The following is a 17,050-nucleotide window of genomic DNA, read 5'->3' on the forward strand; positions in this document are numbered from 1 at the left end:
CAACACAACACTATCGGCAAGCACCTGGGAGTGGTCCTTCACTAAACGAATTTAATTTTCTTCCTTCTTTACCACTAAGGCTTTGAGATCCTGGATTTCTCTGGTCACCTTAGATAGTGTAAGGCCCCGTAACATTTTACCTAAAACCCGGGGATTCATGGTCCCAAGGTAGATGTATGTGTTGAATAGCGCGTTGGGGAGTTGAAAAAAATATTTTGGCAGAGTAGGGCAGTTCTGCTATCGATTCTGCGATCGCAGAACTGATCTGTGGACCGTAGATCCACCGTAGAGTCAAGCAGAGAACAGGGCAAATTTGGGATGATATTTTGCAGTCAATTATGCGGCCGCATAATTGTTTCACAAACCGCACATTCATTGCAGAAGACAACATGATAAACTTCGGAAGGAGGTTCTGCGATCCATTATGTGACCGCAGAACTGGTTTGCGGACCATACACCTGCCGCAGACCCACCCCAAACAACCCAGTTTTGGGACCCTATTCTGTGGTCCCCTTTGCGGGCCGCATACCTGCTTTGTTGTCCGGTCTGCGACCACAGATCTGGCTTCGTTGAGTTTAAGTTTGGAAAATTTCACCCGATCCCATTTTTATAAAAACAACTTGGGGTCTATTTTGGCTGGTCCTAACTGGTATTTTTGAGAGAAGAAAGCGGTCTAGAATGAGGAGGGGATCCCTAAGCTAAGTATTTACCAATCTTGGCTCAAGTCTTGAAGAAATCACAAGAAAGAGTCACAAGATCTTCATCCTAGAGGTATGATTCTACACCCTAACCCTCAATTTCGAGATTTAACTAAAAATAGGTAATAAGGCAAGCAAATTCTTGGGTATGAGAGTGTATCCATGCATACATGTACAATCATGAGTATGGGAAGGTAGTTGAGCCCAAATGGGTAAACCTTGGGTTGTGGGGTGAGGGAAATCCACCATAGGAGAAGCTAGAAAACATAATACCCACCTAGTATTTGATAAAATGCTCAAATAAGCTGGAACTATGAACTCCTTCCTAATTTTTGTTCAATTTTGCTATATTTCTAAATGGATCGAAGTGGCTAAGATTTTTGGAATATTGTAGTAATTTAAGGAAGCTCAAGGCGAGGTATGTTGGCTAAACTTCTCTCTTAGAATTGAATATGTCACGCCCCGAACTTGGCGAGCGCGACCGGCACTCAACCGAGATAACTTGGCCGAGCAAGCCTACTAGATGCCTTCTACCCAAACTCACCCATGAATAACGAGAAAATATATTTTCATTAATTAGACATTAAGGAGAACATGTACATAACACCAATCCATTACTATTAGCTACTTCATTTATAAGTCCCCAAACTATTACATTACACATCCATAGTTTAGAAGTGGAACATGTGATACAATTACAACATCATTAGTTTGACCTTCCCAATATTAACGTACAACCCACACTATGTCTACGGAGCCTGTAACGGGTACAAAAGAGTACTAGTATAGTGCCGGAAACAAGGCCCCGACTATACCTCAAAATACAATACATGAGAAACAAAAGGTACATGACCCCGATATGAAGTGGGGCTCACTAAGTTAACTGAGAGGATGATGTACTGTTGTCACTGATCGATGTCGCCTGCTATGGAACCACCTGCATCCATTAAAAGATGCAGCGCCCCGGCAAATGGGACGTGAGTACATGTAGAATAGTACTCGTATGTAAGGCAGACAAAACAGCATATGCAAATATAGTAACTCAAATAAAAGGCAAATAAAGTACATCAAGAAACTACGAAATATCCCATAGAATCAAATTTCAAGTCTTATTATACTTGCATCATTCTAAAATTCTTTTAGGATCAACTGAGCCATATGAACTATGCGTGAAATATATAATATAATAAAATTGAAACAACCTATAAAAACAAGGCCAATGAAAGTGACACCTATTGTCTGCATTAATAATGCGTCTCACTAGACCGTCCATATCCCTCTCTTATTTTATGCCTATACATTTCATAGACCGTCCTTAGTGTTCACATATCATATTATACACCTATGCATCTCATAGACCATCCATAGTGTTTATTCATACCGTACACCTATACATTTCATACAAAATACACCTATGCATTTCATATACCATCCATAGGATTCCATATACAATATACCTATGCGTTTCATAGACCGTCCATAGGATTTCATACACAATGCACCTATGCATTTCATAGACCGTCCATAGGATTCAATACACAATACACCTATGCATTTCGTAGACCGTCCATAGGATTCCATACACAATATACCTATGTGTTTCATAGACCGTCCATAGGATTCCATACACAATATACCTATATGTTTCATAGACCATCCATAGGATTCATAACACATCATTATGCACATAACCATATATAAACTCAAGTGACATGACTAATGCTACTTTTAAGGTCGTAAGTTCCCGGATCATTGGAACAATTCATTTTCATGCTCATCATGGAGACATAGCTTATTTCATTAACACATGCATGGCAAATCACTAAGTAGATTTCAATGGTACCTCGACCCACTTTCTTTTCTTATGGTTCGTCATCATTTAGTAAAGTGCGTCTCTTTTCCTCCTCATTATATACCTCCTTGTCATCTTAAGGTCACTAGCTAAGTTCATGATTCTCAGTGACTTAACATCAAAGTCATTTACATTCATTATTTCAGAAGCATACAACTATAGTTGAAACAATTGGAACATAAAATATCTCATGATTCTCATTTTGGCAAATGGCCATAGTTCATGTGCACACTATCACTTAATTGTACTAGTCATGGGTGATCATAGGACATTAATGACATTATTATATAAAGGAGTCAAAACTCATCTCATAATGTTCACACATTCTTTTATTTCATTAGCACTATTGGCCACAAATGTAATTCTCATTCTGGGCACTATTGGCCACAAATGTAATTCTCATTCTTGGCATGATGGACACATTTCTACATCTCACACTCTCTCCTTTCACTTTCAAACATCATCATGGATCATCAACCGCAAAGCATTTTTATTCAAGACTTTATGTCCACATGTGAGCAAATATGAATGTTAAGCACATTGAGATTTCTTACACAATATGGCATAATAGCTTTCATTTGAGCCACGACTTGAAGTTATAACAATTAGATATGCAACCCATGCTTCGAGCACATTTTCAAATAACACATAACATAATAGGAACATTTGGAATACATATTGAGTATATATCTTTTGGACACAAGGCTTATTTGGAATAATCAATTTATAATGAGCATCACGGGACTTTACGAGGCCATTGTGGGGTTCAATTCTAAAAGAAAAGTTTAGCCAACATACCTTGCTTTGAGCTTTATTAAATTACTACAATATTCCAGAAATCTCAGCAACTTCAATCTATTTAGAAACATAACAAAATTGAACCATAATTAGAAAGAAGTTCACGGTCCAGCTCATTTGAGCATTTTATCAAACACTATGTGTACAAATTAGTTACAAGATCCTGCTACAAGATTTCCTTCACCCCACAACCAACTCAACGCCAAGAGTTCACCTATACTAGTTCAATGATCTTTCCACAACCCATGATAGTACATGCATATATAAATAACACTCCCACACCCAAGATTCATACTTTCCATTAATCATCTTCCACCCAAATTTGAAATTTAAAACTAGGGTATGGAACCTTACCTCTTAGATGAAGATCTTGTGATTGGCTTCCTTGATTCTTGAAGATTGGTGCAAGATTGGATGATTAGAAAGTTAGGTTTCCTCCTTCTCTTTCTAAAATGCTCTTACCTCTCTCTAAAATCATCAGATGGTCGCCCCAAAATAAGGTCGGGGTTATAAAATAGGGAAAATGGACTCTCCGATCTCAAATCTATGGTCGCAGAATGCACCGCAGATCACGTATATAGTCCGCAAACTGGACCGCAAAATTGTCCTCCAAATCTGGGCTAGACTGGATAGGTTCGTGGCTCATATGCGGTCCACATACCACTTATGCGGCCGCAGAGTGGACCGCAGAATCACTCTAAAAAATTCTTCATGCCAAGTATGCGATGGATGTGTAGACCGCGAAATAACTATGCGATTGCATAATGGACTGCAGAACATCCTTCAAAATTCAATAAGTTCTCTGCTCAATTTTGCGATAATTATGCGGCCCGCGAAATGGTTTTGCGATCGCGAAACTGACCGCAGAATCGCCTTCTTCAGCCAAATATTTCCATCAACGCCTCAGTGCATTCTTGTTTGAGGATTTTCTACAATCCTCAAACACCTAAGCCTACCTCGGCGCCACAAAACCTTAAATTCCTTGCAAAAGTTTATGGGGCCTTAAGAATCCCATGAGGTTCTTATAAGTCCCGAGTTGTTCATTTTAAATTGACTATTCCAAATAACCGTGGTGTTGAAAGATGTATCTATGAATATGTTAAAAATGTGTTCCAGATATTTTTATCATATTATGTTATTCTTCGGGAGCGTGTTCAAAGTATGAGTATGTATTAAAATGTTGTGACTTCAAGTCAAGATCAAAACAAAGTTATTATGCCAAATTGTGTAAGAAATCCCTATGTGCCTAAGACTCTTATTTGCTAACATGCGTATTTAAAGTCTTAATTTGAAAAGCCTTGATGTTGATGACCCGTGATGATATTTGAAAGTGAAAGAAGGGAGTATGAAATATGAAGTGCGGCCAACGTGCCAAGAATGATATTGCGTTATGGCCAATGGTGCCAATGAAATGAATGATATTTAAAATAATATGAAATGAGTGGTAAATCCTTTTAATAATAAATGCTTTGGGAGTATCGTTTAGCCGTCGAAGAAGGGTAGGCCAAAAAAATCTAACCCCGAAACTACACGTGCCGGTGTAGGAGTGATTGAGAGGTAAATTCCCGTGTTAATGTAATGAAGTTGTTTTCCCTTATATGGGATGAGATTGATGTGTTGAGATATTTTCCCTTATATGGTATGAGATTATTGCTAGCGAGATGTGATGTGATGTCGACCCACACAACATTGAGGTGAGACGGCTTAGCCGATCGGGCTGAGATCGGACGCCATGCCGCGCACATGGTGGTATTGTGAGTGGATGTCTCGATGTGAGACGGCTTAGCCGATTGGGCTGAGATCGGACTCCGTACTAAAAAATACGATGGTGTATCGGTTCTAAAGATCTCCCAACTTAAAAAGATTGAAACTTACTTGAAATTTACTTTTCCCCTAATTCGACACCTTAAAACTGTTTGAGTCTCTAAATGATTTCATGTTTCCTTCTCCGTTTACTATTATTCGTTCTATTTAGAGGGTGTTTAGCTTTACATACTACCATTGTTTTATATGTACTAACGTCCATTTTGCTGGGGGCACTGCATCTTTAATGGGTACAGGTGGTTCCATAGCAGATGGTGTTGATCAGTGATAGTAGCACACCCTCTCCTCAGCTGACTTGGTGAGTTCCACCTCATTTTGAGGTCCTGTATCTCTTGTCCTTTGTACCTAGCATTTTGAAGTATAGCCGAGGCTTTGTTGCCAGCACTGTCTTAGCAGTCTCTTATTTCTGTTAGAGGTTCCGTAGACGTTGTGTGGGTTGTATCTTATTTTGAGAAAGTTAAACTAAATTTGTTGTAATTATATCACATGTTCCACTTCAACCACGAATGTATAGTGTACTGTTTGGAGACTTGTTAATGGCGTAACTAATGGAAATGAACTGGTATTATTCACATGACCTCTTACTGTCTAATTAATAAAATGTATCTTCTCTTTATTCATGGGAGAATTGGGTAGGTGGTATTGTACAGGCTTGTTCGACCGAGGTATTTCGGTTGAGCGCCGGTCTCGCTCCCCAAGGTCGTGGCATGAGAGACAGTTCCATGGAGAAGGATGGCTCCCAGTCTTCCAGCTCTTTCTGCTCTTTCTGCAACTGCTCTGAACTCTTAGCATTGGCATCTTCCCTTTGCACTAAGGCCTCCTTCTCAACCTTAAATCCTTCAAGATCGGACTTCAACTTTTGATTTGCCTCGGTAAGCTCCATAACCTTAGCCATCTACCCCTGCACCCTTTTAAGTCCATCCATGGAGATCAACTTGCCCTACAAAATGAAATATATGAGTGACTAAAATAGTAGTCCCCAGGATAGCAAAATAGTTTAATGCAAACAAATTATCTTATCTTGAGAGCTAACAAAATAATATGTGAAATCAACCCCTCTGTTGAGTGCCTCCTAAGTTGGACACTTTCCACGGGATTGATCAACTCATGTAGATAAATGCCAGCATGGCTTGGAGCCTTGAAAATATTAATATTGCCAGGAACGAAGATCATAATTGTGCAATTACCGACGTTAGTTGAGAGACTGGCTTGCAACACCTGCTCCTGATCTCTGTTGGCATCCCTAAACTCTAGACGACATCATTCCCGATAAATAACCATAGGTGCTTCATGCAAACCTTTAACTTTCCCGGGTTGCTCCCCCTCTTGCTAATGTCATTATTTATCTTCTTAAAAAGAACCAACAAGAGGTTGTCTCACCGATTGTTGGCTCCCCCCTTCCGGGACGACACTAGACATATCAAAATTTTATTTCTTCCTAGTAAGTAAATCCAAAAAGTGCCTATTAAGCCCCTCCAAGATCAGAAAACAAGGGCTAAACTTAAAGTCAGGATTGAGATTGCTACTTCTTCCCAGTCGAACCTCCAAAGATGTGAAAAACTGAGTTGTATAGTTCCATAATAGTGTTGTAACCAATTCAAATTGATAAAACAAGATGCTACCATAATTATTGGCCTTCCACTCTCTTTCAGTAGAAATGGCCTTCCAAGATCTTGAAGCTTTGGTGGAGACACTTAAGATCTTGCCGACCCATCCCTACATAGTGTTAAAAGTCACTATGGTGATTGCAGATTAGATGAATCATGAGGTAAGCATAGTAAACAACCATCCCCGATCATAATCATCATTGGTGTTGGAGATGATGGCCCACTTGCCTCGTGGATTCATTGTGAACATGCCGCCCCAAAAAAGCTTGGGAGATTAGAGATGCAGAAAATGCCAAAAAGTAAAGTTCTCATCGGTCGAGGAAGGAAGACTAGAGGAAGCCTGTAATGAGTCTCCATACTTGAGGCCCCACTTGATCCAAGCAAATATTATATCTTCTACACATCTCCTCGGAGAATTCATTAATTGAAAGCCCAAACCTAATGGTGGAGGAATATTTGTACACAAATAAAAAATAATCGCCATGGTTGATAATTCAGCTGCCCTATCGGACACAATGAACCTGTACATTTTCATCCCATCCACACTCCACCCGAACGGAAGGAAGGTGGTCCAACTGTATTAAAGAAGTGTATTCATCCACCAGGGCATTTCTGTCACTGAGATGCTTCGCGATCTTGCCTTGAGATCAGTCAGTTGAGAGGTTCAACTCCTTGGGAATAATGTCGCACACGGTTTTCTCTAGACTAGGATCACAGTCAGTGCTATTGATCCCAAAGGAAGATTTGTGGGTGATGGTTTTTTCCTTTCTCACCAACCCCATCATATCTACTTCCTCACCTCTTCGGTAGGAGCCATCAGAAACCATCTCTCGGTAGTGTCAAATCTTGTGATGGCGGAGTATTAACTAAGTTGAAGGTCATGACCCTGAGATTGCATAAACAATATGCATACATGAAGACAAAACTAAAGAAAATTTAGAAATTATAGACTGAAAAGGCAAGAACTTAAGAAAAGTTTCACGAAACAACAATAAAATCTCTAACAGAAAAATGAATAGGGAAAAGAAGAAGAATGGGTGAAGGGAGTTGGTATTTTCAAGCGCAGGGTAATTATTGCCTTGTTAATGAATAATGACATCATCAATAACCTGATCTTGTCACATGTACCAGTTGTAAAGTTGAAGGGACATCCGCTTTATCAGATGACGGTTATGTTTTATTTCCCACATAAATTTTTTTATTTTCCAGTCAGCTCAAGAGAACTGCCCGAAAAGTGAGGGAGCTATCTGTATTGGTAATTAATATACCGGCATGAAGACTCTTTTATCGGAAACGTGGCAAGTACTGAAGAAACTCATCATAGTCAACTCCTAGTTAGCCGGTTCTAGCTTGTTCAAAGACCGAAGAAATCTTAACAATTCCTAGAACTTGGTCACGGGTCTACTTTGGTTATATCGGATAGCAATGTTCCGAAATGATCCATCTAGAAGTTTCACGATACCCAGACAATCGACATCCCATCACCGTTAAACTCTAAAATGTCTGGGATTCTATCTTATCACGTCCAACAACGACGATTTAATTTCCGCAACATGCGGGAGAGGTGCTTAGAGTTAGTTAAGGCTAGATTGTCTTATAAATATCTACCTCTCCTATCATTGTAATACACACTCTTATAAAATAACTTTAAAAAAATTATTTTTCATCTAATACTTATTACTAATGTTCATCAACTATCAATTATCCCGGATCGATCAACAAGAATTACTCTCTTCTATCTTTTTATTATTTTTGTTTAATTATTTGCTTTGTCACTATTATTTCGTAACGTCCATTATTTTATATTGTCTAATGGTCAACTACATTTGATTTAGTGAGATTGCTTATGGCCTAAATTTTATAAATTTAATTGCTTGACTTAATAATCAAACTTTAGATTAAACAAATAACCGCTCATTAATACAGATCATTTGGAACCAAATTGTGTGCAATGAGATATAAATTTTGGAAAGAGATCTAAAATGTTAGAACTGTAGGCACTAAAGATGGACTATTTCTTTCAAAATTTAACTTCTACATATTGATGGTAAAAACTTTATACCTTTAGGGATCGTTTGGTTACCGGGATAAGAATACTAATCTCGGGATAAAATTTATGATTGTATTTATCCCATATTTAGTTATGAGTATTAGTTAATATAAGTATAAATTTTATACCAAATCATGGTATTAATTATCTCATATAGAAGGTGAGATAGTTAATCACATGGGATATCTCAGCCTATAGTATATCTTCGTCTATCACGTAATGCATATAATTAAGTTAAATCATTTTCGGAAAAGACGACACCTTTAAAATCAAGAACCTTTAATTATATTTGTGCCTAATCTCCATGGAATGATTATATCCAAGCTATAATGTTCATCTAGCCATTCCCATCATTCTTCTAATGAGTTTTCAACATTTCACCGCTACTTGACCCCTGTAAACTGTAATGAACCACATATGGTAAAATCGTTACTCTGAACAGGAAGATCAAAGAGAATTAAAATATCGTCAATTTGGTACCTGATTGAAGACTCCTTACCTTTCCTTAGTTGTTATGATATGCCTTCAACGATTGGGCTTGAATCAAGTTTAGAGTATTCGGTACTAAAGTCAGGATCATAATCCTTGCTCATTAATATTATCTTAATACTTACTGTGAAACAGAGTTATAAATATTCTATTTAGAATGATTAATTAGTTAACTAATGACGGTAGATAAGTAGTCAGCATACTATTATCAATTTGCTTACATTGTCCTTATATGAACAGGTAGAGTGGAGTAATTAATGCGTGACGTTTCGCATTCGAGGACGGTCAACCGGTGGCTAACAAGTGTTCGAAGTCAGAGCGATGTGATCGATGGGACATTTCACTGACCCGTCGACTCAGTTATAGCATACGGAAGAAGGAACCGGGGTCAACTGGTCGCTTCCCGTCGCTATGATAAATCTGCTCTCCGAAAAGCGAGGGCACTATCTGTATACGGGTAAATTCGGGGGCAAAGTTTTCTCCGATTTTCCAATAAGAGAACGAGAGGGAAGCGCGGTTCGATGCAACTACAAGCAAGGCAGAAGGATCCCTCGTATCGAAACTCAGAAGGAGTGAACGATGTATCTAGGATCGGGCATGGCAAAATAACGAACCATGACCAAGTAAAATTTTGAGACCCACGGGAAAAGGAGGAACGATTGGTCGTGATAAGTGGGGAGCCATAATATTCGCCTTCAATCGGATATTACGGTGCAGATCCCGTCTGATATCAATTGCGGATTGACATTTACCGGAAAAAGAAGATTTTTACCTTATTTAAACTTTTATTAGGACTAAAATTCTCCTACTATATAAATGGGAGAATTTTTTTATTTTAAATACATTATTGACACGCATATCAAAGGAATAAAATTTTATTTTTGTCTTCTAGCTATTATTCAAAGTGTTCTTCGGTTATTCTCTTCTTTGATTGTAAACGAGCTCATATCGAGGACTCGATCGAGGCCGATTTTCAGTGTTCAACTTAAGGTCAGACATGATTGTTATATTGTGATTGGTTTGACCGTTCATTCTCTCTTTAATTTACTTATTTGTTATTCTTAGATCATTCGTATTGAATTAAATCACGTATCTTTTAAATCACATACAAATTTAATTGTTACTCATTTTGAAGGGGTAAATAAAAAGAATCCAATTCAGAAGTTAGATAAGCTTGGCTTCCTGACTTGGTCACGTGAAGATCGTATGTACGTAACATATTTTTGGATGATACTTAATGTAAACTATGACGTGACGATCTATAGGACATCCATTTGTATCATAAATTCTCTTTTCCATTTTGGGTACTTATCTTGCCAAAAGTTCTCGTCACCCTGCATGCATATCTACGTGCTGCTAGAAGTTCCACGCCTAATATTATTAAAAATCAAAGCAAGCGCCCAAAATAAATTTATGAACTTGTCTTCTAGTAAAGCTTTATTAAAGACACATTATTTCAGAGAGATACACTCAGGAACTGAGTATACTATCAACTGCTTCAAAGAAAACCAGCAAATTAAATAATAAGTGAATATGGGTTCCCTTATGGCAGGTTGGGCCTGTAATATTCCTGACCCCAAAGTTTGTAAGTTGCTGCATATCTTCTACTGACCTTATAGTTTTCTGAGTTTTAGTTGCGAAATAATTCTTTTTTACTTTGCAGTGAAATATAAGAGAAACACGTCATTAACAAAGGAAGAAATAAATGCCTATTGGAGATCCCAAAAAAAGAAAGAAGAAGAGCATCCCAGAGATAGTTCTATGCTATCCCCTCGCAGCCCAAATCAGGTAATAGTATTTTTACTCTTCTAATGTCGAAAGGATGGTGTGGTATTAATTAATTTCTAGTGGCTTAGACGTTGGTTGTTTTGGGACAGGCTAATAGTACCTTTGAAGAGACTGCTAAAAAGGAGTACGAAACGTCAAACTCCGGGGAGATTTTGGGTATCAACAGTGATACAAATTGGGAGAAACTAATCGAGAAACACGGCTGGTATGTACGCATATTTGATATTTGATCTATAACTTTGAAAATGTGGTGGATGAGTTTATGAGAGCAACTAAAGTCAATAGTGTATACATTTAGGGGCAAAAAATATTTAATTTAACAAGTGCTCTCTCAAACTAAGCGAGATAATCTCTTTTCACTAGGCCAACCGATCAATCTACAGTTCTTTTAATTATTATTCCTACTGAATATTACTTGTATAAATGCACTTCATATCACCCAGAATTCTCTCCAAGAAATATGTAGTCATATATGCCCCCTCGCAACAATAGTACAAAAGTATCTTTTATCCATTGATGGTGTAAGAAGTATTTGGGAAATTATGTCTCCTAATTAAATTATTAAACTTATATACACTAACAGTAAAAAAACCTTTTTGCACTATCATAATTTAATTACATTGCATTGTAGCATGTTAGTTACTTTAATGTTGGACCTGATTAGTTGTAATATTGGGCTATGGCTGTAGGTGGGTAATTAGCAGTTTGGCACATTTGAATGAAACGCCAGTGCTAGCACCAGAAGAGGCTACCTACAAGCGTGCGTCACGGTTCAATGCAGCCCCCAATATGATTGCACCAAACACCAAACAAGCCCAAACAGGATAATCAACTCTTGATGACTCATGTTTCTGAAATCAAGCTAGTTAAATTTTGATATAGAGTTTGGATGAACAAGCATATGTACATCTAAGGTGTTGTTGAGCTTGTAAATGTAATGTGTTTAGGTGTTGTTTATGCACGCTTGTAAATTTAAGGTGTAATGGTTTTTTTAGGTTTTGTTGAGCTTGTAAATTTAAGTTGTTTCTGAGCTGCAGTGTCAACATTCAATAATGTTTAGACGTAATTGCATAACCACCATCTGTACGAATCACTTTCCTTACCCCGCCTCTATTCTTCTCAAGCAACCCCTAAATTTAGGTAGCTTTTTTTTTTTTTGGTTCTTGCTGTCTGTCAAGTATACCAAACTAGCAACTTCTTCATATATGATTAGCCACCCATTGGTTTTCTTTCGTGGAGAACCAAGGTTAACTCTGTTGCATGCCCTGAATCCAGAAAGAAGGGACCATAATGAAAGGAATTTGTGCTTGACTTCATTTTATTTGCTGGTCATGCTAATGCTTATCTCATCTTAATTTCTAGGCGCCATCTCATTGTACTTCGTTGGAGCCCTATCCAGCTTTAGGTTTATTATGAATTGAACACATTATTCATACCTTCCATACTAAACAGTTTTTGATTGAAAGTATGCTTCATTCGGAAAATGTAGACTTTTATGCACTTGACGAGCGCAAACACAACACAAAAATGTTCGCTAGTCAAAGATGGTATAGTTATGATTATCGTCTCTATGGGGATTGAATTTAAATAATGCTCAAGTAATTTCTAGCTTAACGCTATTCAGGATGATTAATACGTTTGTTGGAATGATTAATAACTAAAATTAACTATGAGACTAAAACAATTAACAATTGATCACTGGAAGACAAGAGTTGAGCAACACTGAAATATCAATGGGAGATATAAGAGTCGTGACAGGATAGGTACAAGATAGCTATTTGGAATCCAACTCTAGTTCAATTCACTCTAATGTTCTAAGGATTCTCACGAATTCACTTGATGATTAGTTCAAACGTGTAGTGAGACTCCTCTCTCGATTAAATCATAAATCTACGAGGTGAACTAATATAAGTACTGTGAAAATATGCAAGCATGCGCTTATGAATTAGTCTTCAGGAAAATGTCTCTCAAATATTCTCCTAACATTATTTAATCAACAATTCAACAAGGTCTTTCGATTATTTAAGAGAATCACTGAATTAAAACAAATAAAATAATGCAACATAATCACCATAATATTCCTTTTTCGATTAAATAAATTGGTGAATAAAGCTGCAAATAATTCAACGCTCCATAAACAAATTCAAGCAAAGAAATAGAATTAAAATTCACAAATAGCAATCAAAACACCATATCCGTCAAACCCTAAGTCATCACAAATATAATGAAAGAGTAAAAAAAACATGAATTCAATCCAAACTCGGGTGTTGAGTTGAGGAAAGAATGATGAATCCTAGTGCTTTGAGTCTCCAATGCTCTTCCAATCTTCTGTAGGTTGAAAAGTCCCTAAAAATCGCTTTTTGATGTATTTATACCATGTAGGAACGGGCCCGGTCGAAACTACCTTTTCCAAACAGGAGTGGGACAATTGGATCGCAAAAATACACTGGCGCGACGCGCCATGCGCCGCCCCATGAGCAACATCAGTGAGGATTTTCAGAGAGTTGATTTTTTTCACTCACCAGAAATGTTGCACTATCGCCCCGCGCCTCGCAGCGTGGCAGTGCATTTTTCTTAGAGTAATTTATTTTCCTCACTTGTTGACATCTATACTTGGTCCTCGACCCCCGAATATGATCCCGACTTAATTTCTTGAGCTTTTACTCAGACTTCAAAGCTCAAACTTGTTCAAATTAGCTCCAAATTATCTTAATAGCTCGGAATCATTTTTTGCAAGGTATAAAACACGTAATAAGCGCAAATCACCATTAATTAAACTCAACCACAAGTAAAATACAGTGATTAGAGTGCAAACTATGACTAAAATATGGATTTCTCGCCTACCATCAACATCCCACACTTAAACCATTGCTCGTCCTCGAGTAATCAAACTGAACTTCACATAGAGATGACCTTCTCATCAGACAACATCCCTAACACATCATGCCCAGAATATTTAAAGCAGACTAAGTACCCTATCATAACACACTAGCCTCAAGACTTGACTCAAAAACACCACGTATTTTCCCAAAACTTGCTCACTTACTCTAACACAGAGGCCAAAGACATTACCTTTCCTTTGCAAATCATGTTCCCTCACACCAAAGATAGAGAGTAGTTTCACACAAAATAAAATTCAAGAACAAATAGGAACTCAAGACACAATGAATTCACTCATCTTAGAATCAAAATTCATGTGCCACAGAATACGCACCATATGCTTGCCCGTAGTGTAATACTCTACTAATTGCGCTCATTCAGTCAAAGATCAAATAAGACTTTATTTTGGTTGTAATGTAGGTTGTGGGACGGGTAGGATACTATTGGATATGGTGACTACACCTCCCTAAGCACTTTAATACATATACATTAACAATTTAAACCAGACACTTGTATTTAACCAAACCCTAACCTTCACACATAATAGCATCAAGCTCTCAATATCTTTGAGCACAACCAAGATGAGAACTACAACTAGGAAGGAATCAATTTTCTTTTCTTTTCTATGTTCTGATTTTTTTTTCAAGCAAACTAACTTGTTTTTTTTCCTTTCAATTCCCTACAAGTGTCTCTCACAATGTTTTCAAACAATGAACTTTCCTCTTTTTTCAATAGTTTCACTCAAAAATACGACCATACCTCAACTTAGCTTTTACAAGCTCATAACAATTTCAAGTGCTCGAGAGAGTTAAAAGGTTCAAACATATAGTCAATTCAAAGAAAGGGGTCAGGCTTGTAGTGTGGTTTCCAAATAAATAGGATTACATACTCAAAGGGGTTAACTACGATACATATTAATTAGGTGGGTAAAAGCATATATCTGGCTCAACAAAGAAACGCCTCTATCACTTCCTAGATTGAACAAGACGACTATTTTTCTTTGCAAACACACATGATAAGTTCTAGACATCAACTGACATGCATAGAATATCAACAAACCTTATTCACACTATGGCACATAACTCACTTAGGATCGGATCTATCCCGACTCTCTAGTCAAAGCAGTTAAGCAACGTCAAAATAGGCACTTATACATGAGTCAAGAACTGAGCTTAGACGTAACAACTGAGCCATTCACTACTCTCAAGGCAAAAAAAGGTCGAGAAAATTCATCTCCATTTCATACCATAGCACAAGAATTCAAATTTCCTAACAAAAGAAAAACTAACTACACTCGGTTCAAGTAAAACCCTTGGAAAAGAATCGCTACATAAAGAAAAACCGGGGGGGGGGGGGGAATTGTTACACTACCTAAGAAAAAACAAAATATTTTTTTTCTTCGACTTTGATCCCTCAAGAAGACAATTGTGGAATCCATCGTCGGGAAAAGTCAATTTTTTCTAACCAAAACAAAGAAAGCAAACACACATGTACATATTTACATCCCCACCCCCCCCCACACACACACACTTTAAATTGTGTCATGTCCCCATTACATACAAATAAAAAGCAAAAGGTAAAGTAAACTACCCTGATTCATCTAGTCAAGATCTGAATCAAAATCGGGATCTCCTTTGCACGCTCGACCCAGTGCACACATCCATGGTGAGAGCTCTTTTTCTTCCTTCTTTGAGTACACCCCACACTTATCATGCTTACTCTATCCAACTAGCTCCTTTAGGGCCCCTATTGCTCCTTCCATCTTGAAGACCACCCTTTCTTACCCCACTCTGAGCATGAGCTGCCTTTCTTGAATGTCCAAAATCGCTCTACCAGTAGCCAAGAAGGGTCTCCCTAAAATCATAGGTATCTCCCTATTCTCTTCCATATTCACCACGATGAAGTCCACGGGGAACACAAATTTATCTACCCAAACTAGCATATTTTCCACTATATTTTCCTGTATGATTGTGGTCTGATCCGCCAGATACAAGGACACATGTATAGATCTTATTTCTCCAATCTCTCCCTCCAATTTCCTGAAAATAGACAAAGGCATAAGATTAATAGAAGCACCTGAATCACACTAAGATTTTTCAACTTAGTGCCTCCAATGTATGGGACTGAGTGTTGGCCAGTCAAGCTCGCGCTTCTCCAGAAGATGAAGGTAGCAGAGATGAGGATGTTGAGATGGATGTGCGGGCACACCAGGTTATATAGGATCAGAAATAAGGTTATTCACGACAAGGTGGGTGTGGCCCAGAAAGATACAGAAACGGTGTTTGAAGCATGGGAAAGATTTAAGGATATTGGGAGAAGATGACAACTTCATGGAGTTGACTTGCGGATGCAACTCCAAGATTTCTGGGATGGTCTGACACCCTCTAGTAGGAGGACGCTAAACAATGCAGTTGGAGGTCCTCTTATGAAGAAAACTCTGGAGGAGATTGTTGCAATTCTAAATGAATTATCTGAAGATGAAAATCAATAGCCTGCAAATGATAATAAGAGAAGTAAAAAGGTTGGGGTACATCAAGTGGATTCTAAGACATCAGTGCAAGCCCAGCTAGACACCATGGCCAGAGAGATAAGAAAGTTAACCTTAGCCAAGGTCCAGAGCCAGCCATCTTTAGTCTGTGATTTCTGTGGAATGGGTCATCCAACACATGAGTGTCAGGCCTCGACTACAGATGAAATGGTAAATGTTGTGGGGAGCTTTGACAGAGGCAACTACCAAAGTGGCAATAATTTTAACTCCATGGGGCAGAGGCACCCAGGTTTTTCTTGGAGTTCACCAGGTGGTAATGCGAATGCATGGAAACAGAATAACTCCAGACCCCAGGGACAGGGAGCTCCAAGTTTTCAAAATCACCAGAGGTAGAAATATCAGCCCCCACGGTCTAGTCATTCTAGCACGGAAGATTTGATGAAGGCCTTTATTATTAGGACAGATGAAAGTCTTGAAACCCATGGAACAACTATCCGAGAATAGGGCACAACTATTAGAGAACAGGGCACGGCCATTCGAAACTTGGAAAGACAGGTGGGGCAACTAGCTAATCTA

At 38.1% G+C, this 17,050-nt stretch overlaps 1 protein-coding gene and 1 long non-coding RNA gene across 2 annotated transcripts; one reads left to right on the forward strand and one right to left on the reverse strand.

Moving 5' to 3' along the window:
• Positions 1–5,709: 5,709 nt before the first annotated feature.
• LOC104102228 (uncharacterized) lies at positions 5,710–8,234 on the reverse strand. Its single transcript, XR_687629.3, has 2 exons — positions 6,360–8,234; positions 5,710–6,112 (listed from the first exon to the last, which is right to left on the reverse strand). It is a non-coding gene; the product is annotated as an uncharacterized lncRNA (long non-coding RNA).
• Positions 8,235–10,745: 2,511 nt separating this feature from the next.
• On the forward strand, positions 10,746–12,106 carry LOC104102229 (uncharacterized). Its single transcript, XM_009609884.2, has 4 exons — positions 10,746–10,903; positions 10,982–11,106; positions 11,196–11,311; positions 11,796–12,106. Exons 1-4 carry the CDS (start codon positions 10,852–10,854, stop codon positions 11,932–11,934), a joined length of 432 nt encoding a protein of 143 aa, XP_009608179.1. The 5' UTR covers positions 10,746–10,851; the 3' UTR covers positions 11,935–12,106.
• The last annotated feature ends 4,944 nt before the right edge of the window (positions 12,107–17,050 follow it).

This window comes from Nicotiana tomentosiformis, chromosome 11, assembly GCF_000390325.3.
Source record: "Nicotiana tomentosiformis chromosome 11, ASM39032v3, whole genome shotgun sequence".
In the NCBI taxonomy this organism is placed as follows: domain Eukaryota; kingdom Viridiplantae; phylum Streptophyta; class Magnoliopsida; order Solanales; family Solanaceae; genus Nicotiana; species Nicotiana tomentosiformis.